Source organism: Solanum pennellii, chromosome 3 (assembly GCF_001406875.1).
Source record: "Solanum pennellii chromosome 3, SPENNV200".
Taxonomy (NCBI): Eukaryota; Viridiplantae; Streptophyta; class Magnoliopsida; order Solanales; family Solanaceae; genus Solanum; species Solanum pennellii.
In genome coordinates, this window is record NC_028639.1 from 54,037,732 (window position 1) to 54,061,068 (window position 23,337).

Sequence of the window (23,337 nt, forward strand, 5' to 3'; positions counted from 1 at the left end):
TTTTTTTTCTTTAAACAAAGGAATGAAAGAAAAAAATAAAATAAGAATAAGAAACTCAAATAATTATAATAAAAGAAGTTAAAAAATAATTTATGTATTAAAAAAATTAAAATATACCTTGAACTTTGATATAAAAATCATATATATCCCTAAATAATTTTTAAAAAAAATAAAAGTAATAAATATAAATTTAGAACTAATTTTTTTAACTTCCGTTAAATGAAGGGTATATGTGAGCCATTTTGTAACGGCAGGGGTATATGTGAGCCGTTTGTATAACGGTAAGGGCATATATGAGCCACTTTCATAACGAGGGGTATATCAGCTCCAAATGACAAAGTTGAGGGGTATATCAGACCCTTTTCCCTTAATTTTAAGTTAAAGAATTTGAAGAGTTCCATTGATAAAATTATATACATGATTTTTCCAACAAAATACATTATTTTGATGTCTTCTCATGACAATAGCATGTGAATTGATTTATCTCACAAAATTCTTCTTCAAATTTTTCATGTTTCTTTCGATCAATAAATTTTAGACATATATGTATATGGATAAAACTAATATTACATGTTTTGTTTCATTCTTTTCATCAAAAAATTATGTTTTTAACGCAACAGGTGATAAATAATTCTTAGAGAGTTTTTCATTTGGACAAAAAGTCTGCTCAACATTCATGAGGTAAAACAAACCTACTTGTGTGAGAAAGAATATGTATGTTGTTTCGTTAATTTATTGACGGTAAATTCTTGAGAATATAGTATCTGAATTAGAATTTAATCATTTCAGTGCATTCGATGCATTCTCCAAGAAGGTTAAAGGCGTCATGGACATTAATTTGTTGTTTGGTAAGTATTATTTTTCATTTCAATGTTGCATATTTTTACTTAGTTCATTGTTTGTTACATTCAATTTTTCGGTTGAAGGAAGGTAAATTGACTACTTTTTCTTGAATAATGGCAATGAAAAAGAAAATAAAAATTTTCATTTACATGTCTGATGTACAAATCTTCTTTTAAAGATTATGTTTGTTATAACAAGTTGATTATCCTATAGTGAACACTCTAGACTATTGGATAAGAGAATTGAATAATTCATGTAATTAGTTTTTTTTCATAATTAAATCTACAAAAATTAGCATGCATTATATTTAATGTGCTTTTTTAGAATTTATAAATGATTTACTACTTGTATGAAAATAAAATCATGGTGTGATTTCATATTTGTAAATAAATACCCGTAATAACGAAAGAAGAGGAAGCGTTGAAGAAAAAAAATGGTATTGCTAAATATTTTTCTATTCTGCAACTTTATGTTTTTATTGATTAAATTTAGAACTTATTATTTCATTTATTCTATCTAAAAAAAAGTATTTGGATAAAAAATCTCATAGATTCTTTATACTCATTTTAAGGAGTATATACTCCTTTTAATTTTTAAACATAAAATAATATTATTAATAATCTTTATATTTTTTTTAAAAAAATGTGTATTGACTGATAGGTATACGAGCGAGGGCGAGTCCAGAAATTATTATTATTTTTATTATAAGTGAGAAGATCTTAACTTTAAAATAGGATTATGATTCTACCCTTTTACTAATTTAAATATTATTAAAGAAATAATTAATAAAATAACTTAAATAATACTTATATGGTATTAATCCACTATGTTTCTAGGTAGGATTAATTAAAGCGATGTTTAATTTGTTTGTTATTCTAAAATAGAGTTCGGTAGATGAAGTGTTTCGTAACAACAAAATACAGTAAATTATATTCGAAATATCCTTTAACATTAAAGAACAAAAATGTCCTTTGAATTACCATACATCTTAATATGGCACAATTTAGATTTTAATAAGAAACTTTACATATTTCAAACTTTAAACAATCTAATTCTCATAGGCGTTTTGTATATCATCAATTTTTAAATGACTTTTACAATTCCAAACTTGTTACTATAAATACCAAAAAAAAATCTTCAAAATCACTTTATATTAAGGCATACACTTAGTTATTTCGATGTATAATTGTTGATGAATGATTATTGGTGGATGTAATTACACTGACACATTGTTCAACACAATTACTTTTTGTTGATGCATACGCTTTGTTATTCTAATGTATAATTATTGATGGATAATTGTTGATGAATGTAATTGTTCATCACATATGCAATAAAAAAGAGATAGATCTGTTTATGCTTTTGTTAGTTATTGAGGAAGTTCCTCTATTCTTATAAACTAGAACTATTTCTCTCTTTAATTTTTGTTATTTAACAGTTTTAGAATTCATTAGCTATTTTATTGTTTTTAGTCTACTCTATTTCATTTTATTTTCGAATTCATTAGTTAATTTGGTGTTACACTCTTTCTCTTTTGATTACTTAATTCTATGAATAACTATTTATACATATTGTAACTGTATTTAAATAATTTATGAATATTTATACTAAGTTGCGTGCAATACAAATATATTTTCTATTCTGAAATTCAATTTTTTAAGTATGCATACATTTTGTAGTAATTACAAGGAAAAACGTGCAACGCACGTTTTCAAAATCTAGTAAAAAGAAAAAAGTACAAATATGTTGGTTTAAAAAGATAAATGATCATCAAACAATGAAATAGACATAATTATTATTCTATGGGATTTAACATGTTTACCCTCAAAATAATTAATGATAAATACAAAATGTGATTAGCTTTACTATATATATCCTAAAGATAGAAGAAAGGATGAATACAAAAATACAGTAATCAACTACGAAGTTATATTTAAAAACTCAAAACAATGGAGATATGGAAAATAAATATTTACTTACAACTTCATATTGGAGTATTTCATCTTGTAACTATCATAATTTACATATTTCTCAACAAAAAGAAGATGAATATGCATGAAATTTTAAAGAATACAAATAAATAAAATAGTAAGAATTCTTATAATTACAAACTGGTAATGAAAATTTTACAAGGGATGTACACTAACCTACTGTAGAATGCAAGATGATTACAAACTTGAATAAAACAAGAAATATAAATAATTTGGTGTGAGTGTGTTTGATAGACTCTTCATTACCCCCACTTATCTTACAAATTAAAATTGAAAGGTTATTAGACTCTTCATTATCTACATTTAATTAGTACATGAATATATGATGCACTAAGATCTTATTTGATGCATGAATTTAAATATAACTTTTACTTAATATATAATTAATTAAATAGATATTAATAAAATTTATTTTAGAGATAAAATAAGGATAAAATGGTAATTCAACTTTGAGGTTAGGAGCTTCCCACTTATAATAATATATGATTAAATTTACCTTCGATGTGATGTTGTTCTCTTCTGTTTGTAAAAGTACACCTTGGCCCCTTGCTTCTTCTTCCATGTGGATTTTCATGATCAAGGTTTCAAGAGAGGTTTCCTTTTGTTTGTGACGCATCGTTTTTTGAAATTCCTTCCAAGAAGGTGGAAGTTTATCCACTATGCCACAAACAATAAGGTTATCTTCAATTTTAACCTCTTCGGACCTCAGCTCTCCAACAATCATGATGAAGTCTTGAGCTTGATCTACCACTGATTTGTTGTCCACCATTTGGAAACGAAAAAATCTACTAGCTGCATATTTTTTTTGCTCCAACCTCTTCGATGTCATACTTACTCTGCAATGCCTTCCAAATTTTGTTTGCACTAGAGTAAGTTCTATCATAATAATCATAAAAATTATCAGATAGACAATTAAGAAGATAATACCGACACTTATAGGAATCACCATCATACTTTTCCACTTTCTCTAGATCAGAAATAGTTTCATCATTATGCATAGTACTTTACCCTTCCATCTCTTAAAATGGTTACCATTGAACCAAAATGGCTTGTTAAGATCTCTCATCTTGACATCCGCGATTTTTTCAATTGTAGCCATCTTGAATTCTCCTTAAAATTGTTAGAGGAAAAAAAAAAGCTTACAAGATAACAGAAAATACAAGATTACAATTGAAAATAAAATGAAGAAAATAAATCTCTTTAAGGCTGAGGCGCGGATATCTCGCTCTCTTAAAGGAGATTCAAGTCCACCGCAGCAAATGTTTTTCACCGGTCCGCAGTAATTCTATTTGACTTGTCCCCTCCAGATACAACAGCCTATACACAAAAGATAACTCAACAACTCTGAACAAGAGTTGAGTCTAAAGCTCCACAAAAAGAACATCTCCCTTCAACTAATAAGAACTCTCTTTTTGACTTACTCTTTCACTCTATATTTTTCTCTTGTGTGTTGTGTGTTACAAACCAAATGAAGACCACTACTATTTATACTAGAATAAGTCTTTCTAGCATTGAATAGGAAGAAATGGAGATAGTAAATAGTGAAGATAATGGCCTTAGGAGTTTCATAGGTTACATATGTTACAATATGAGTTACATATGTTACAATAGGAGTTACATAGGTTACAAAGAGTAATGGAGGAATAAAGAATGAAATAAAGTGATGGATAACAAATGCTAATGAATAATGTAGAAGTTATTCATTCCAATGTTTTTATCTCACAATAAATTCAGCCAATAAAGCCAAAAGTAATGGCATTACATGGCTGCCAAGTCAAAGATGAATAACATAATTAAATTGGTAGTTTAAGACACTAATGCCTACCAACGGTCATTCTACTCCAAAATAAAGCAATTTAATATGTTAAATATTAATATTAAAATGCTAATAACCTAACAGTAGTTATATCAGTCGACATAATGATGTTAATCGAAAGTTGGGGAAATGTAATTGAGTTTCATCTTCTGATAAATATGCTGCAAGGAGTTTAAGCAAAAAGAAGTTTTGCTTGTTTAAATCTATTTTGAACTCAGACGGACTCTGATGGATTTGGATTTGGCTTTACGGATGGATCAGTTAGGTGTTATGTTAGCTCATTAGAAGATAATTAAATTGCATAAAATTCGAGCTGAATTTCATTTCATTACTACAATATTTTGTTTCAACTCTGAAGCTTTCAAAAGGTATTGAAGTCGTTTGTTTAAGCTTCAATCTGTTCTTAAGATTGTACACACAATTGTATTAGCAAGTTACAAACAAATGTTTAGTATCTTCTCGAGTTGAAATGCTGGTTTTGCATTGATGAGACTTTTAGGTGTAAGTATTAGAGTGATAACTTGGTATTTGAATGTCACGGCAGTCTATTCAATTTTTGTTTCATTCCATTAAATCAAGTCAAACGATGTTATCTTTTGACTTGTTCACATTCGATAGAATCTGAGACTTCAGCTGAAGCCACAATAGCTGTGAATGCAGTTACAATTTATAAATCTTGGAGTTTTAGGGGAAGTGACGCCTATTCCGGTTCATACACACTTATTTTATCATTGATGTTTATTCTGTGATACTCTTAGGGTAAACTATTTCAGTTTCTATTGAATGGTTGAAACTTACATTAGTATACAGCTCTTATATTCATGCCATTCATCCTTCCAGAATTTGATCTTGTTCCCATTCCCCACTTTCAGAGTTTCGACATTACATTTGCTTAATTTAGAACCGAGGACCAGAGTGTTCAAGTACAAGCTATGCAACAATGTTCCACTTCTTTTTAGACATTCCTTGAGAGATACAGATGACTGGAGTGTTACCATTCTAAAACCACATGTTTACCGTGGAACCTATGGAAAACTGATTCTGAAATTTCTCTAGCACTTAGAGAGCTCTGGATGGTTGTTGTCTGATTCATTGTGAGAGTAATGTTTTGGCCCATGAGTACCAGGCAATCCCGGCAATGTTCCCATATTCATCTTCTCCCCAGAATTTGATCTGATGACTTCTCTTCTTCCAATCATGCCTTAAAAAGCTGGAAACTATAACTACCTTACTTGAACAGGATCTGTTCTATAGGCTCGTACCACTGAATCCTTGATTTTAATGTTCAAAAAAAAGAAAAAACTATAGCGTCTTCAAATGATTCTGAAATTATCTGTTCCATGTCATTTTTGCAGCTACTTTTGGTAGTTGGAATAGGCTTAATTTGGTTCTTCTTCTTCCTTTTTCTTTTTTGATAATTTACCTTTCGAGATAATATACGCCCTCAAAATTTACGCTTTCACGAAATTTAGCACTTCAAAATGATGAGATGTTTAACTTGGTTGTAAATAAGCAGGTCTTGATGAACATACTATTGACTTGAGGGTTACGGGGATACTGGGACAAGTAGCTTGCTTGGATGCCTTAATTGTTGTAATGCTGGATTCATCTGCAAATCAGGTCCAGTTTTTACTTATCTGTTATACTCATTTGAAAAGAGTTTGATATGAGATGTTTTCTACATTCAGTTATTAGTGAGGAAATCATGCAAAGAAAGTCTTCAATAAGGGGCCGCCTCTGGATATGTTTCCGGGGACACCTGCAAAGTGACACCTGCCAAAGGCATTAAACTTATTGGCATTGGATTGTGAAATCATTCTCCCTTAAGTTTTGTAGATAGACTAGTTGGCTCCAGCTGCAGTGTCCATAGAACTCGGGTGAACAGGTTAGTTGTAGAGAAAGAAGAGGACGAGAGGGTGGGCCTGTAGAACGGAGTGCATCCTTTTTAGGTAGCCCTATGTTCAAGCCGGGAGCCCTTTAAGAGTGCTTTAAGCATGAGGAATTCAAGGCAATTGCTTCATCTGTCTTAAGGTAGAGGGTGAATATCTAATGGCCTTGGATTCAATAACAGGTCAAAATTACGTATGGCTCATTGCACTACAAGTTTCTCATTATGTTTGTCAACCTTCTTCATATCTACCAAATAAAATTGGTGAACAATGATATGACGAACTTGTCACTCCTTAAGAAGAAAAGATGTCCTAAATCATATAGCTGTGCATCAACGAAACCTATAACAACACAAAAAGGTTGCCTCGCTATTACTCATATTGCAAAGTTGTTTCAGCTTATATTTTCTGAATATTTGTTTAACTGATCATTAGGTTCAGTTCTTGCTGCTTCTAGTAACAAAGGAAATACTAGTGATTCTTGAAAATGCAAAGGGAAAAGCTTCATTACTATATTAAAAAGAATAACACTAGAAATTCAAATAGAAGATCCTATGTCAGTTTCAACAGCGACTAGTTCAAGATGCAGTAGTCTAGTTAGAAAAAAAAAGTTCTCTTGTAAAAAACTGGCTTGTTAGGTAGAAGAGGGAAAAGATGGGTCTTCCAGTGGCGCAGCAGCATTAGGACTCCCGTGTACCATTGCAATGTGAGGGTGATTATGTTGGCCTCTGTAAGTTACAATCACCTTGTTTGGATCTGTTGAGCTTTTCTGAATATGTCTCCTTGCCGGACAATCGTTAGCTTCATTACACCTATAGTAGCTCTTCAGAAAAGTCGAATCACCAGTTCGCTTCATCCCATACTTTCTCCATCTCCATTGATCTGCCTCACTCAATTTCTCAGCCAATATTTCATATCTTTCAGTGCTCTTCCCGCGGTAACTAAACGTCTTGCCTGCCTCAGTACTTGAAATTTGCATCGAGAATCTCACCTTCTTCTTCTTCTTCTCCTCATGTTCTACAACCACCAGTGGTGTGTTTGGAATAGTCTCAGTTTGGTTTTCTTGGTTGTGGGGTTCAATTCTTGAATTGGTATTCAGGTTCTTGGAAAGACTAATAACTTCATCTAACCCAAAGTAATGCTTGTGTTCCGTGACGAACGAGTCAGTAAAATCACCAACACCATCAGTTTCTTCTTGGTGTGTGTTGTTAACAGAGTTACCATGAGTAGGATCCTCATGAACACTGTGATCGACAAAAACAGAGGTATTATTAACGTTCATATCATCATGAACAGAGTTGTTCCTCTTGCCGCAGCTTCTCACAACTGCCCATAAATCCCAATCATTTTCGTTTTCGTTTTCATTTTCAGCCATTGAAAACCTTGTTCAAGGGGAAGGGGAAGGCTTCATTCATTAATGTAGGATTGTCTCTCTGTATATATGGATTTAGTTTCCATTGAAAACTTTCTTCATTAATGCTGGATTCTATATATATGGATTTTGTTTCCATTTATTACTAATTCGATTCTTGAACTATTATTTAGGTAAGGAAATTTGAAGAGTTATGGAAATAAATTTATAATTGTTTTCTAACCCCTTTTTTTAAGTGATTGGAGGCACCATATTTTTACTTTTTAAATATTAACTATATTAGAAGTCCTATTACTTTTTTAAAAATATTTCCTTATTTGAACTATATACAAGTCCTAAACATTTATTACTTCAAAATTAATAGTTTTTACTTTAAATTGATTTTACTTAAATTATGGTAAATAGAAGAAATAAAAATATTAAAGAAAGACGTTCACTTTTATTATTTAGATCTATATAACATTTATATTAGGGAGAAAAACACTTGTATCCCAAAAAGAAAAATTATTTATAAGCACACTTGCACCACAAAAAAGAAAATTATTTACAAGCGTTAACCTCTTGTTTTCTCCCAAATTATCACCATTTTGCAAGTATTTACCTAAATTATTTGGTGTTCACAAAATTATCATGAACTCATTATGTTAAATAAATTCTTTTTTAAAATATTGCTTACCCCATATGCACACCCAACAAATTATTTAAATTATTTTACCATGTATCCAATCAAATTTGTTTTACTCTAGTAATACTCAAAAGAATTATAAAATCACTTATTATAAATGAAAACAAATATTCTGGGTTTTATTTTCTTCTCATCAAAGTTAATTCTATTTCAAAACTTCTAATTAAATGATTAGTGTAATATCACAAAAAAGAGGGGAAAAAAAAAAAGGAAAAAGTTTTTTTTTTTTTATTTGTCTAAAGGAAAGGGGAAAAAACGAGAAAAGAGACGAAATTTCGGTTTCTCCTTAAGAGCGGTGAAGACACCGGAGCGAAGAAATGTATCTAAAAGCTCCGTTTTGGAGCAAAGATTCGAACTCTGAATCTCAGACGGAATCGCCGTCGGCGGTGGCGGAGCTAATAAGCTCTCTTGAACGACAGAGACTATACAGGGAGGTGACACTCGCACTCCGAACAGGACTCAATGATGCACGTGCTGAGTTCTCCTTCCTCCGTATTCGTGGCCTCCGCGTCATCCTCAAGTTCCTCCGATCCGTTGCCGAGTCAGATACTACCATCAACATCTTCTGTCACAGCCAATCCATTCCCGATCTTCAAGGTTTTCCTCCATTCTCTGCACCCTAGGGTTTCGATGTTCAATGATTTTTCGTTTAATTTATGTTTCAATTGCAGCAATTCATGAATATATAATTGAATGTTACTTATCTCCCTCCGGTTGGTTAACCAAAAAATTGATAGAGAAGTTGGTTATATAGATGTGAATGTGGAAATCCTGATAATGACACTAATGGGAAATTGGGAATATGTGATTGAGGTTCATTTTCTGACAACTTTGCTGCAAGGAGTTAAGGAAAAAAGAAGTTTTGCTTGTTTAAATCCATTTATACCTCAGATGAACTCTTATGGAATTGGTTTTGGCTTCACGGAGGGGCTCAGTTAGGTGTTATGTCAGCTCATCAGAAGGCATGAAATCTGAGCTGCATTTCTTGCTCTTACTACAATATTTTGAATCTACTCTGAAGCTTTCAAAAGGTATTAAAGTCGTTGTTTAAGATTGTAGGCACAATTACAAACAAATATTTGGTTTCTTCTCGAGTTGGAATGCTTTTTTAGTATTGATGAGAATTCAGGTGTAAGTAGTAAAAGATAACTTGGTATTTGCATGTAAAGGAAGCCTGTTAATTACTGTTCCATTCCATTTAAAACAAGTCAAACAATGTTGTTTTTGACTTGTTCAGATTCGATAAGGATGCTGGATACAGATGAAGCTAGAACAGCAGTGAAATGCAGTAAACTACTAATTAATCTTGGAATTTTAGGGACAGTGACACCTATTCCGGTCATATAAACTTGTATTCTCATTGATGCTTATTCTGTAATTTTCTGGGGTGAAACCTTCTAGTTTCTGTTGAATGGTTGAAACTTACATAAGAAAATCTTCTGGTTTCAAGATTGCTTTGCTTAATTTAGAAAATGGATCAGGCTATTAACTGTGAGCTATGCAACAGTGGTTCCAGTTCTTTTCAGACATTCCTTGAGAGATACAGAGGACCAGAATGTTACCAGTCTAGACCACATATTTACTGTGGAACCTATGGAAATAACCAGCCCGTCAACTGATTCTGAAGTTTCTCTAGCGCTTAGAGTTCTGGAAGGTTGTTGTCTGATTCATTGCGAGAGTAATGTTTTGGCCCATCAATACAAGGCAATCCCGGTAAAGTTCCCCTGTACATCTTATCGTCTCACCAGAATTTGATCTGATGCCTTTTTTCTTCTCTAATCATGGCTCTCACTTAGCTGGAAACTATAATTGCCTTCAATAGATTCTGAAATTATCTGTTCCATGGCATTTTTGCAGCTACCTTTGGTAGTTGGTAAAGAAGCTTAGCTTTTCTCTCTTTCTCTCTCTCTTTTTGTTGACAATTTACCTTTGGAGATCATTTATGCCCTCAAATTTACGCTTTCATGAATATAAGCACTTCAAAATGATGGCATGTTTAACTTGGTTGGAAATAAGCAGGTGTTGATGAACATACTGTCGACTCGAGGGGTACTGGGACAAGGAGCATGCTTGGATGCTTTAATTGCTATAATGCTGGATTCATCTGCCAATCAGGCGGTAGATATCTTTTCTTTTGACTTACTATTGACAGAAGTGGCCTAGAACCAGTTCTCCTTACCTGTAATACTCATTTGAAAAGAGTTTGGTATGAGATGCTTTCTATATTCATTAGCATTGAGGAGATCATCCAAAAAAAGTGTTTACTATGTGGCCACATCTGGATATGTTTCCTCATTTAACTGAAGAATACAAGATAAAAAATACTTGTGGTTTTAAAGTAGCTTCAATTCAAGATTTATGCAGTTCCATATCTGTTTAGTCCTCAGATGATCTGTACTTTGTTTATTTAGTAATTAAGCCCATTATTTAATCCACTGGCTGGTGATGTACTAGGATTTTGAGGCTTGCAATGGCATTGAGGAAGTTGCCATACTCATTAGAGACAAACAAGTAGATGAAAAATTGAGGTATTTCATCTCTTTAAGCTCGTTTCTTTTTAATTACGACATAAAATCTCTTGCAATGTTCATGCCGTTCTAATTATATTGAGTTTCTTTTCCATCAAGATCATACTGCATGCTAGTTCTAGTGTTTCCACCCTTTCCTTTTTTCCTCGTGGAAGTTGGAGCTGGTACTCCCTCCGCCGTCTCTCGGGTGGCTTAGAAAATATTTTGGTGGTGTATGGCTGATACCTAGGGAAGTGTGATAGTCTCATTTCAATCTAGGAAAAGAAAAAGGTAAACAAAAGAAACGCAAAACTGTGACATGAAAGCTTGAATTTGCTTAGCAACTCTGCTTGAATTGTTCTGAGAATTATTAATTTCCCCAGGCTCAAGTGTGGAGAGTTTCTACTGCTTCTCATTGGACATGTAAATGGGAGGGAGAGGCCTCCCATGGCAACAATTCATGAAGACATAAGGCGATTTCTAGGTGAGAAATCTGCATCGTTGATATGGGCAGCTAGTCAATTTGGTTCAACCCTTGATCCAGAACAGAGATTGACAGCTTTGCAAATTCAAGCCCGTAGAGTAATGGAGTCAATAGATCTTTATTGACCGTAAAGTTTCAGCAACTTTTGTCTTTGTGTGATGTCCACAAGCCTCAGAGAGGTGGCAATTTCACTTGGAGGCATATCCTTGCAACAAGGATCGACCACTAGGCTATCCAGAAGCTACAATAGGAAGATAAGTTAATTCTGGTGACATTACAATACTACAATGTGAATAATTGTGAATTGTTTGTTCTATGCAAAAGTACAATGCTCTCTAGTTTTCTGCTCTTATTTGTGATGTCAATATATTTAACATTTCATAAATCTCATCTGTTTTTTGATGGGATGTATCACAAGCTACAAATACGTGTATTTCACCTTTATCTTCAAGCCAACTACATCCAGGATTTTTATGCATTTTCCTCTCATTGATGAGTTGTCTTATTTTGGCAAGATCACCCCATCTGCCTACAGAAGCATATAAATTTGCTAGCATGACATGGTTGCCTGTGTTTCCGGGTTCTAGCTTGATAAGCTTGTTTGCCGCAATTTCACCTACCTCAAGATTCCCATGGATAATGCAGCCCCCAAGCAAGGCACCCCAGATCACTGTATCAGGATCCAATGTCATCTCATTAACGACCTTCAATGCTTCATTTATCTTACCTGTCCGACTTAAAAGGTCAACCATGCATGTGTAGTGTTTTAATGTTGGTTTCACATTATAAGATCTCATCAGATTGAAGAATTCAAGCCCAGTCTCTACTAGTCCTGCATGGACGCATGAAGAAAGAGCTGACAAGAAGGTTATGTCGTCTGGTATGAATCCATTGTCTAGCATTCTTCGAAAGAACACAATTCCTTCCTCCCCATGTCCATGCATAGCGTATGCAGTAAGCATTGCATTCTCCGTGACCAAGTTATACTTTTTAATGTTATCATAAGCCAGTCTAGCATGCTTGACACATCCACATTTTGCATACATGTCCACAACAGCTGATCCTATGTAAGTGTTTGAGTCATATCCAAACCTAATTGCATAAGCATGAATCTGTTTTCCTCGGTCAAGAGTCGCTAACCTTGAGCAGGCAGGTAATATCGTTCCAATCGTGTATATATCAGGTCTCAAACCTGAGGATTGCATGTCCAAAAACAACTGCAGAGCTGACTCATTATGGGCGTTCTCAACATGGCCAGCAATAATACTGTTCCAAGTGTAGATATTTGGATCAAATCCGTCTGCCTTCATCTTCTCAAGAGTGGATTCAACACTAACCATGTCGTTAGAGCGAGCATAGCCAGATATCAAAGCGTTCCATGTTGGTATATCCCTCTCGTTTACCTCATCAAAAGCTTTCTGAGCAGCACCAACATCCAGACACTTGCTATACAATTCTACAAGTGCCCCACCAACAAAAGGATCGGTTTGCAGACCCCTACCAATTGCATAGGAATGTATCTCCTTCCCACGTCGTAACAACCCCATATCAGCACAAGCAGCAAGGGCACTGCCAAGAGTGAACGAATCTGCTTCAATTTCTTCCTTCTGCATTACCTTCTGAAACATAATCAAAGCTTCATTGAAAATAAAGTTGTTTACGTAACCTGAAATCATTGAATTCCATGAAATTATATCCTCACACTTCCCTTCATGTTCCATTTGATAAAACAGCTCTTGAGCCTTTGAAATCTCTCCATTCTCAAAGTATCCCACTAACATAGTGTTGTAAGAGACATCATTCTTCATCGAATACATTGAAAATATTAGGAGGGCACTCTCCATATCCCCACACCTCCTATAAACATCAATTAAGCCATTAACAACGAAAGAGTTCGACATCAATTCATTTCTGGTGAGATATCCATGAATTTCTTTTCCCAAATGTAGCATTTGTAATCTACCACAAGCAGGAAGCACACTCGCCAATGTTTGGGCATTTGGCTGGAATCCAGCAACTTGCATTCTGTAGAGATATTCAATGGCCTCTTCGTCGTATCCATTCTGTGAAAATCCACCAACCAAAGCACTCCAAGAAATAAAATTTGGAGCAACATGGTCCTCATCAGACATCTTATTAAAAACTTGAAGAGCTTCACTTAACATTCCATTGGCAGCGAAAGCAGTAATAACTGAATTCCAAGAAACACAATCCCTCTTGGACATTTTGTTCAAAACCTCTTTTGCATTATCCAAACTCCCACATTTCCCATACATATCAATCAAAGCATTGCCCACATAAACATTGGATGCAAATCCATACTTTATCACTGTACCATGTAACTGCTTTCCCAATTCAACCCCACCATAACCACAACAAATCTTCAAGACCACCGGAAACAAGAAAAACTCCAACTCCAACTCCTCAAACCGCACCTGCCTAAAACACTCAAAAGCTTCCTTGGAAAGCCCATTACTTAAATAGACATTAATAACAGCGTTCCATGAATACAAATTTCTTTCAAGCATTTTATCAAACAGTTGGACTGCATCATCAAAACAACCACATTTGCCATACATCTGAAGCAATTTCGTCTCAACAAACTCGTGCCCATGAAACCCATTTTTGAGTGCTTGTGCGTGGACTTGTTTACCCAGGTTAGGGCATTTGCAGGAATCAAGAACTGAAGCAAAGCTGCTTGAACTTACAAAGTCGTCGTCCAATGGAGAGAAACTAGCCTGCTCCGTCGAAATGGGCGGTGAAAAATCCCGTCGCCGGGGTAAGTTTGATTTGTTAAAGGAAAGCTTAGAAGCTCTGAAATTAAAGGAATCATTGGGTGGCTGTAATGGGAGTGGCTGAGCAATGGGTTCAAACAGGGAGACCACTTCGAGCATAATGTGAAATATTACAAAATTTAGGGCTTACCGATAATGGCACCAAAATTGGGTATTTGTGCACTTCCCTATTCAACAAGCAATTATGGTTAAATATATTACTCCGATCAGTTTAATAATATTTGTTCTTTTTTAGCATAGTAAGATAATTTAATATATATCATCTTTAAAATAATAAATATAGTATCTTGAAAAATATAATAACGAAATGACTATAATTAATAATAAAGATAAATTATAAATAGTATGAAATAAAAAAATATTATTAAAAATCTTAAAATAGTGTAATGAACAATAATTATTATTTGAAAGAAGGAAAAAATAGTAATTAATATACTCACTAAAACTTAACAAGTAAATATTTTTTTAAAAATAGCCTTATTCCTATTTGAATATAAAGAAATTATTTTTTATACGGAAAAGAGCATAAAATACCCTCGAAGTATTGAAAATGGTACAAAACTATCCTCCATCCACCTATTGGCTCCAAATTAACCTTTTCACCCACCTATTGGCTCAAAAATATCCTTGTCAGCCACCTTTGGGTTCAAAATTGACCATTTATTTAACGGTTTCAAATTTAAACTACTTAAATATTTTTAAAAATATTTTGCGCTCAATTATTGGATATAATTTAATTTATTAATATCATTTATAAATCAACCCACTACCCACCCATTACTAATCAAGCTCCACCCAATTAACATACCATTTCTAATATCAAAATCGCCTTAAACATTACTAAAGCATGACGATTACCGATTCTTGAAAATGACATTCAAAATTAATTGAGTCCGAATTGAATCCCCAATTAAATTTAGGTTGAGCCGCTTATTTAGGAGGACACTTCCAATAGGATTATGTTTCAAGCTTGAATTCAAAATTTATGATTAAAGGTAAAGAAGTAGCACCTCTCGAATTAATTCATGCACTTTTTAAAATATAATTTTATAAATATTTATTATTTGTTTTAAATATTAAAACTTTAATATATTATTTTCTTAAAAAAATTACTATTAAGTAACATCACATAATTGAGGCGAAAGAATAATTAAGATGAAAATAGTAGACTTTTATGTTTATCGGTAATTTTTATTTGGACATTTGAATTATATTATATGTTGATTGACGACTTGAATATATGATAATATACTTTTATAGATATTTTCGCCTTAAATTTTTAGAAACATTTATTGGTAGTAATTTTCCTGTTGTATATTAATAATGGGGCGAATTTATTAATTGGGTATGTTCTAATTAGTAATGGTTGGGTAGTAGAATGATTAACAAATTATATTAATAAGTTAAATTATAACAAATAGTTAAGCACCGTGTATTAAAAAATATTTAAATAGTTTAAATTTAAAATCGTTAAATAAGTGGTTAATTTTGAGCCCAAAGGTGGATGTGAAGGGTATTTTAGAGCCAATGGGGTGGATGGGAAGGGTATTTTGGAGCTAATAGGTGGATGAGAAGGATATTTTGGAGCCAATAGGTGGATGGAGGTTAATTTTATACCATTTCTAATACTTCAAGGATATTCAAGAGTATTTTAGGCCCTTTTCCGTTTTTTATATTACCCAAGGCTTAAGTAAGGCAAACTAAGGACGGTTAGGTGAGAAAAATCCCTTTTTAGCTTGTTGAATAAAAGTGAAGAAGTTTGTGAAGTATTTGGAAATGGCATTTTTTTATTCAAAGATAAAATCTTGATAAAATTACCCTCAGCTAAAATACGAAAGAAAAAAAAACATATTATGGTTTGAAACTTTTTCATATAAAATATTATAATCATATTATAAGGTAAAACAAAATGCTTAATTATATGGAGTTTGTATAGCCTTGATTTTATCATTTTAATGACCAACTTTGAGATGTGACTCTCCCTTGTAGAATGATAATAGAATCACTCTATCACCTTTTATTCCCACCATGCCAATAGAGGTCCATAAGTACATGACTAGCAGAGGTGAAGCTAGATGGAGATTTACGAGTTCAGATGAATTCGTTAATTTTTTTGCATATTTAATAAATATATATATATATTAACATATGAATTTCCAAACAAAATTGATTAGAACCCTCAAACTCCTAACTCTGACATTGCCTCTCAATTGACTTGGAAGATCTATCTATTTGCAGTAGAATGAAAGCTACCTAGTGTGAAACATCTCCATAGAACTCTTATTACGACTTCAACAAATGTTTTTTGTAGGTAAGTAAACACCATATAGTAAGTCTATTTTTCTTTTCTTATAGTGTTCCATCAATTTCATTACACGTTTTATAGCTTATGTACTTGTATATTCTGACATGAATTCAAATTGATTCTCGTACCTCTCCTCCGTCATTTACGATCTTCAATACTCTCATAATATGGCTTATGGTTTAAGCAACTTGATACCTATGTAATCTAACCAAAATTATTAGATAAAGAGGGTCTTGTTTAATAATAAAAATTTTCTCGCCATAATTTATAGATTAAGAATTTGAACTGTAAAATAAAATACTACTTCCTTCGTCTGATATTGTTTGTCATGATTTCTATTTTTAGAGTCAAACTATAAAAATTTTGACTAACATTTTAAGATGTACTTTTTCATCATATTAATATGCAAAAAATAGTAATTTATAGTACTTTTCAAATAGTTTTAGAATATCTAATTTTTTTTGTTTAAAATATCGAATTAATATGATCCAATTTACCTTTGAAAATTAGTTAAATTGACTTTCGATAAGCGCAACTTAACAAACAATTTCGAACGGAGGGAGTAATATGTGTAGTTAATTACATCTTTTGAGGTAACTCTTTTCTAAACTCTACATAAACACGAGATGTGATAAAGTTTTGCCTTGATTTTTTTATTTTATTTGAAGTTTATTTTTTCCGAAAATAAAAAAAGAAAACATTATAGTTTTAGAATATCTAATTTTTTTTGTTTAAAATATCAAATTAATATGATCCAATTTACCTTTGAAAATTAGTTAAATTGACTTTCAATAAGCTCAACTTAACAAACAATTTCGAACGAAGGGAGTAATATGTATAGTTAATACATCTTTTGAGGTAACTCTTTTCTAAACTCTATATAAACACGAGATGTGATAAAGTTTTGCCTTGATTTTTTTATTTTATTTGAAGTTTATTTTTTCCGAAAATAAAAAAAGAAAACATTTTTTTTGAAAGAAAATATAATATTATTTCATATTTGATTTATTCCTTCCTTAGAGGAGAAACTTAAAAATTTATAAATTGAAGACCTCTCTTCTCATATAAAAAACATAAGAACATCCACAATATAGTCGTATAAAGACTTTGTTTATATGAAGATTATTCTCTTTACACTTTCAATATTTTTTTTATAATAATTTTAATATAATAATATTTTAATTTTTAATATAAATTTATCTTATTTGATTTTTCAATCATATAATTTACAAATTATAAGCTTCCGCATGCCTTATTTCTTCTTTTATCTTCCTTTTCATGTGATTCGACAGTACTTCAGCTAACCGACAAAATTGCCGGTCATAATTTTTTGTTCACACGTTGTTTCTTCTGTTACTTCTTTGGACATGCATATTTACCTACTCCAATTTGGAACAACTTTTTGTTACTTAATCTTTTGTATATTTATACAAAAAAAACAAAAAAAAAAATTAACTATTATATCAACAAACAAGATACACAGAAAAAACCATACTATATGGTATATGTATTTATTCATTTTGATAAATATCTGAAGCTACGTACGTATCAAAAATAATTGAATCAAATGTACGTAACTTATCTTCATCACCAAATATCAATAACGCACAAAATTACATGGCTAAACAATAAAAATTTCATGCTAATCTAATGACCTATCATAAGAAAATTTAATTAGCTAGGAACAATTGAACTATGAATTATTTAGCTAGAATTACGGACAAATTAAATTCTATAGCTAATTTTGTATTTTCTAGTAGTTTAGTTTAATGTGATTTTGACTTGATTTCATTTAGATTAATTTGTAAGCAAGACGCCAAAAACATTGATTTCTTGCACGTAACTATATAACTGACTGACAAAGATATCTAACGTTAGATTTGAAGAAAACGACACTCTTGTCCTAACACAACAAAAATAGTTAGTATTTACGAGTGTCATATAAGTATAGTACACTATACCCTCTTTTTTCTATATGTAAATTAGTAGAGGAAAAAGTAGTCACATGCTAAGAATTACAATCACAAGCATATTAATCAAGCACCACTTATGTACTATGATATTAATAATAATTCCCTCCGTTTAATTTAATTATGTGTACTAATTTTAAGTGACACCAAGTTTAAGCAGAGGATATTAAGAATTTGGAGGTTTTAAATTTTCTTCTTCTTTCTTACTAATGAATTGTCAATTAGTTTATTAGGTGTTAAAAAATTATTTTTATTTTTTAATACAAATATAGGATATACAAAAAATTGCTAGATTCGTCTGAACCCGTAAATAGGGGTGGGTATAAATATCGGAAAACCGAAACACCCAATCGAATTGAATTTTTTTAGAATTTCTATTTCGGTATTTCGAATTTCGGTTCGATATTCGGCTTACATTTTTGTATTTTTCGGTATTTTGATTCGATTTTCGGTATGTATTATTTTGGTTTTCGATATTTCGGTTTAAACTGAAATATTATACTATAATTTATATTATATTAATTAATAATTATTAATGTTAAATAATCTTTTAAAAAAGAAAAAAGAATGTGAAACCCTATGTAATGTCTCTACTCCTAATTTAATTTTTAATATTCATCTTACAGCATCCTCTTCCTCTTGCAGGCAACAGCTCTTCTTCTTCCTCTTCCAGGTAGTAGCAGCAGCAGCAGCTGCCGCCTACAGCGACTTCAAGTCTTCAACCGGCCACCGGCGTCCAGCAGCCAGCCCAGTCAGGTATTCCATACACAATTAATAAAAACCGAAATTAAAAAAATCGAACTGAATTAATAAAAATCGAACTGAAATAACAAAAATCGAACCGAAGCGAAATATTTCGATTCGGTATTCGGTACGTAATTTACAAGAACCGAAAAAGCTGAAAAATAAAAAACCAAAACCGAACCGAAATACCAATGCCCACCCCTACCCGTAAACCCCCATCTAGCTCCGCCCCTGAATTTTAAGAAGGTGAAAAATATTTTTAAATCTTTGTAAATTTAAACAAATTGTGATAAATTTCAAACTATAGACTTATCAAATATAAAATAACAGCAACATTATTTTTTGAAATCCTTAGGAAAGAAATTAGTAATAGGAGAAGGAGAATCGAACCATTATCACTAACATAAAAATTTATATAGTAGATATTAAATTTTTTCGGTATGATAATGTTACTTATAGTTAATGAGATAAAAAGGTGAAATATTTTAAGTTAAAGTTAGAACAAGCACAAATTTATACATTTTCAACCTAACAAGTCCAAATTTAATTCTTAAATATCTCACTTTTCATAATAAATTTGAGAGAAACGAGCATTCCAGAAAATTATGGAGTAGATGTCAGCAGGTGCACCACACCAAACATTACAAATAAATATGATAAAAAAAAATGTGCATATCCAATAACACCCCACTATAATCCAGAAAGATAGGCCTTTTTTTTTTTGTTATTGAACATAATTGACTACAATTAGTAATTTATTTTCTGACATTGTTACCAAGGAGAATGTTTTTGAGTAGGTCCCATACAAAAATTATGCAATACACTCAACCCCTTTGTGTTATTTTATGACAAACATTTTTTTTTTTAGGTGCATGGTGTTATATAATGTAGTGACAAAGATAATTGAGTGAAACAAAAAGTAAAGGTATACAGCTCAAACACATCATTCATAGAAACATATGCCATCATTCTATCTACTCAATGGATTGCAAAAAAATTTCTATATGCCAAACTAGTTCATTTTTCTTTTAAAGTTAAACTTAATTATCTAAAAAGTGTGTTGGCATGTGATAAAAGTATGTTCTCATGTGTTACCTAGCTAGCTAATAGGTGGTTGCTATCCTTAGAAGTAGAATATCCTACTTTTAATGAAACATGAATAAAAGGTGATTGAAATATTGTGATATACAAATTAAAGTAAAGATTATAGTGTTGGGAAGAAGTAACATTAGTAATATGTGACCTGTCCACAAACTCAAAAGTAAAGCATGCTAGACCGTGGAAGAGTGGTTGGATGACAAGTTTTTCGACAACATTACATAATCGTTTGATACGCAGGATAAGATTCTACGATTCCATCAAATAAAATACAAAATTATTTTCTTTCGTAATAACATAGCACTAAAATGATGGGATTAACTATTTCATGTAGAAAGTAAGATAAATTAATCTTATGCAATATCCTTAAATATCTTTTATCTATCGCTTCTAAGCACAAACATTTTAAAAAGATATTCACATACTTTTAGCATAGGGCAAATCTATAATGAAAATCACATATTCTCATAAACTCAATACTTTTGCAACATGTATTTTTTATATTTTGAGAATTTACTAAACATCCATAATTATTTAACTACTTCCTATTTTCACAATACATTAGCTTTGAATTTATTATGACAAATCTATAAATTTCAAATCTTAAACTTTTGAATTTATTATGACGAATCTATAAATTTCAAATCTTAAACTTTTACCTCCGTAATTCAACGTAATAGTAGAGCTAAACTTTTACCTCCGTAATTCAACGTAATAGTAGAGCTAACAATATGTTCTGAGTTCAAATCTCATTGTTGCCTAATATAAAAGTTAAAAACATATTGAAGGTGTATTTTTTTTTTTTTTTAATATAGACAATAGTAACTGTATGAACTCAAGAAACTAAAAGGGAATATCCAGCTTTTACAAACACAACACACAAATCAAAGTTATGCAAACGAAAGAGAATTAAAAGTTTCAAAGCACAAACAAATGAAGAGTTAAAAAGGGGAAAAATAACACATACATATATTATATATCCTATCTGTTAGTAGTAGTAAATACTAGTATTTCTGATAATACTGGAAATTAAACCAACTAAATATGTCACTTAGTGAAAATCACCTTCTTTTTTTTTTAAGCACAAAATTAAAATTAAAATAACAACACCTTTATATTTCTCCATTTTTTTTTTACCAGGATGTGCCTCCTCCACCCAACATCCCATTCCAAAACCCATTAGATTGATCTGCTGCTTGCCCTCTATTTTCTTCAAACTGTTCATCACCAACAGTTGAAACATTAATCTTCAAATCATCCATAGGAAAAAACAATTTTGCCTCTTGATGAGAAGGTAAACTTCCATACCCATTTTCAAATCCATCCAAAGAAAAATTGATACCATTACTACTCTTCAAATCATGTAAATTCGAAATCCCAGTAGTTGATGAAGGATACAAATTACTAGTCGTCATGAATGTAGAAGCTGAATTAGCTGATGGATGGATCAAAGGTAACGCCATGAAATCAGAAAAGTTACTGAAATTGGTCGCAGTAGTAGTACTACTACTGGGTATTGGATTATAGGTTAAATTGAGATCGTTAGGGTTCGCCAGATCTGTAAATAATTTCTTGGACGATGATGATAATGATAGTGATGACGTAGTTGAAGACGAGGATGAACTGATACTAATACTGTTAGATCTTTTGTTCTTTCTGGAACCGCCTCCTACTGGAACATTCCTTAAAGAGCCCCCTTCAGTCCAGTACCTTCTACACGTTTTGCAGAAATATCTGGGTTGAGTGAGACTATAATTGTTATAATAACAGAATTTCGTGTTTGTTGAATTGCATCGTGGGCAATTTACCGCTTGCTCCTTTTGTGGCCTCGGTTTCCTTTGATCCAACTTTGCTTCATCAACACCTTTTACTATTCCAATACCCTTTCACATGAAATTAAAACACCATTTTACAGTAAAAAACAAATGAAACTGTAACTTTATTGAAAGATGAAAAAAAAAGTATGTATGATAATTGACAACTATATAGTAAATTATATTAGGCTAGAAAAAAATTGTAAAAACCCTAGATTGAAAAATTAATGAATATGATGATATAGTGGAATTAAAACATAGTAAAGTTTAATTTTTACCTGTGGCCACTGAGGAGAAGTATCCATTTGAACAAAGGACAGAAAAAGCGGAGACGAAAAAGTAAAGGCAAAAATGAGAAAGAAGAGTCTTTAGACAGATGATGAAAACAACAACCCACTGGTCCTAAAGCTACAAGAGAGAAAAAAAAGCTACTTAAAGATGTCTCTTTGGCGGTTCCATATTATAGTTGGAAATGAAAATTACGGATCCGTAAATATTCTTTCATTTTTAATCGAGCATGTTGAGGTTTGAATTTTTAGTAATGAAGCATATGAAAAACGTTTTATCGATGGAAATGAAATTATTTTATGATAGATTTCACAGGTTTTTTTTTAATTATTGAAGGAAAAAATAATTTAAATGGTTTATTTTGTATTTACTTGTTTGGCGTACTAGTTAGTATCTAGGCATTACTCCCACTAATTTATACTGGGCGATTTTGAAGGTTTTAACATGTGCACATCAAAATGTAATAGATTTAATTGTTAATTTTATAAATTGTGCCATGAATAGCTTGTTCGAGATTAGTATTTTCTTTCTAGAATGAAATAGATTTTTCATGATTTTGATTATTAAAAAGTTGTGTCCATCTTTTTAAATTTAATAGTTAAGATGTTTTTTTTTTTATAATAACAAGTATTTTACTTTTAATATTGGATTTTTTGAAGCAAATTTAAATGAATTTGATTACAAAATAAATATATATATATACACATAACTTCTCTACTTCTATTTACATGTTGTT

General features: G+C 31.6%; 4 protein-coding genes and 1 pseudogene across 5 annotated transcripts; 2 read left to right on the forward strand and 3 right to left on the reverse strand.

Moving 5' to 3' along the window:
- Positions 1 to 7,058, forward strand: part of LOC107013460 — a 24,616-nt pseudogene extending 17,558 nt beyond the window's left edge.
- A 115-nt stretch (positions 7,059 to 7,173) lies between these two features.
- Positions 7,174 to 7,914, reverse strand: LOC107013461 (WRKY transcription factor 22-like). Its single transcript, XM_015213368.1, has one exon. The coding sequence runs from the start codon at positions 7,912 to 7,914 to the stop codon at positions 7,174 to 7,176; it is 741 nt and encodes a 246-aa protein (XP_015068854.1).
- Positions 7,915 to 8,836: 922 nt separating this feature from the next.
- Positions 8,837 to 12,043, forward strand: LOC107014889. Of its 2 annotated transcripts, XR_001456284.2 has the most exons (6): positions 8,837 to 9,193; positions 10,104 to 10,309; positions 10,616 to 10,714; positions 11,051 to 11,124; positions 11,224 to 11,394; positions 11,487 to 12,020. XR_001456284.2 is itself a non-coding variant. In XM_015215002.2 (5 exons), exons 1-5 carry the CDS (start codon positions 8,914 to 8,916, stop codon positions 11,710 to 11,712), a joined length of 885 nt encoding a protein of 294 aa, XP_015070488.1. In that variant the 5' UTR covers positions 8,838 to 8,913; the 3' UTR covers positions 11,713 to 12,043. The 2 variants fall into 2 exon arrangements, 1 of the variants encoding a protein (XP_015070488.1); XM_015215002.2 differs by lacking the exon at positions 11,224 to 11,394 and having other exon boundaries at positions 8,838 to 9,193; positions 11,487 to 12,043.
- Positions 11,843 to 14,554, reverse strand: LOC107014888 (pentatricopeptide repeat-containing protein At2g13600-like). The gene has a single exon (XM_015215001.2). It carries the CDS (start codon positions 14,479 to 14,481, stop codon positions 11,923 to 11,925), a length of 2,559 nt encoding a protein of 852 aa, XP_015070487.1. The 5' UTR covers positions 14,482 to 14,554; the 3' UTR covers positions 11,843 to 11,922.
- Positions 14,555 to 21,415: 6,861 nt separating this feature from the next.
- LOC107013751 (dof zinc finger protein DOF4.6-like) lies at positions 21,416 to 22,816 on the reverse strand. Its single transcript, XM_015213630.2, has 2 exons — positions 22,592 to 22,816; positions 21,416 to 22,382 (listed from the first exon to the last, which is right to left on the reverse strand). Exons 1-2 carry the CDS (start codon positions 22,616 to 22,618, stop codon positions 21,633 to 21,635), a joined length of 777 nt encoding a protein of 258 aa, XP_015069116.1. The 5' UTR covers positions 22,619 to 22,816; the 3' UTR covers positions 21,416 to 21,632.
- Between the last annotated feature and the right edge of the window lie 521 nt (positions 22,817 to 23,337).

Excerpts from the sequence above, each read along its gene's own strand:
- LOC107013751 (XM_015213630.2), bottom strand. The coding sequence starts at position 22,618 with ATGGATACTTCTCCTCAGTGGCCACAG. Across the intron at positions 22,383-22,591 it reads CTTCTCCTCAGTGGCCACAG|GGTATTGGAATAGTAAAAGG; the intron begins GTAAAAATTAAA and ends TTCATGTGAAAG.
- LOC107013461 (XM_015213368.1), bottom strand. The coding sequence starts at position 7,914 with ATGGCTGAAAATGAAAACGAAAACGAAAATGATTGGGATTTATGGGCA.
- LOC107014889 (XM_015215002.2), top strand. The coding sequence starts at position 8,914 with ATGTATCTAAAAGCTCCGTTTTGGAGCAAAGATTCGAACTCTGAATCT. Across the intron at positions 10,310-10,615 it reads ATCAATACAAGGCAATCCCG|GTGTTGATGAACATACTGTC; the intron begins GTAAAGTTCCCC and ends GGAAATAAGCAG. Across the intron at positions 10,715-11,050 it reads ATTCATCTGCCAATCAGGCG|GATTTTGAGGCTTGCAATGG; the intron begins GTAGATATCTTT and ends GTGATGTACTAG.
- LOC107014888 (XM_015215001.2), bottom strand. The coding sequence starts at position 14,481 with ATGCTCGAAGTGGTCTCCCTGTTTGAACCCATTGCTCAGCCACTCCCA.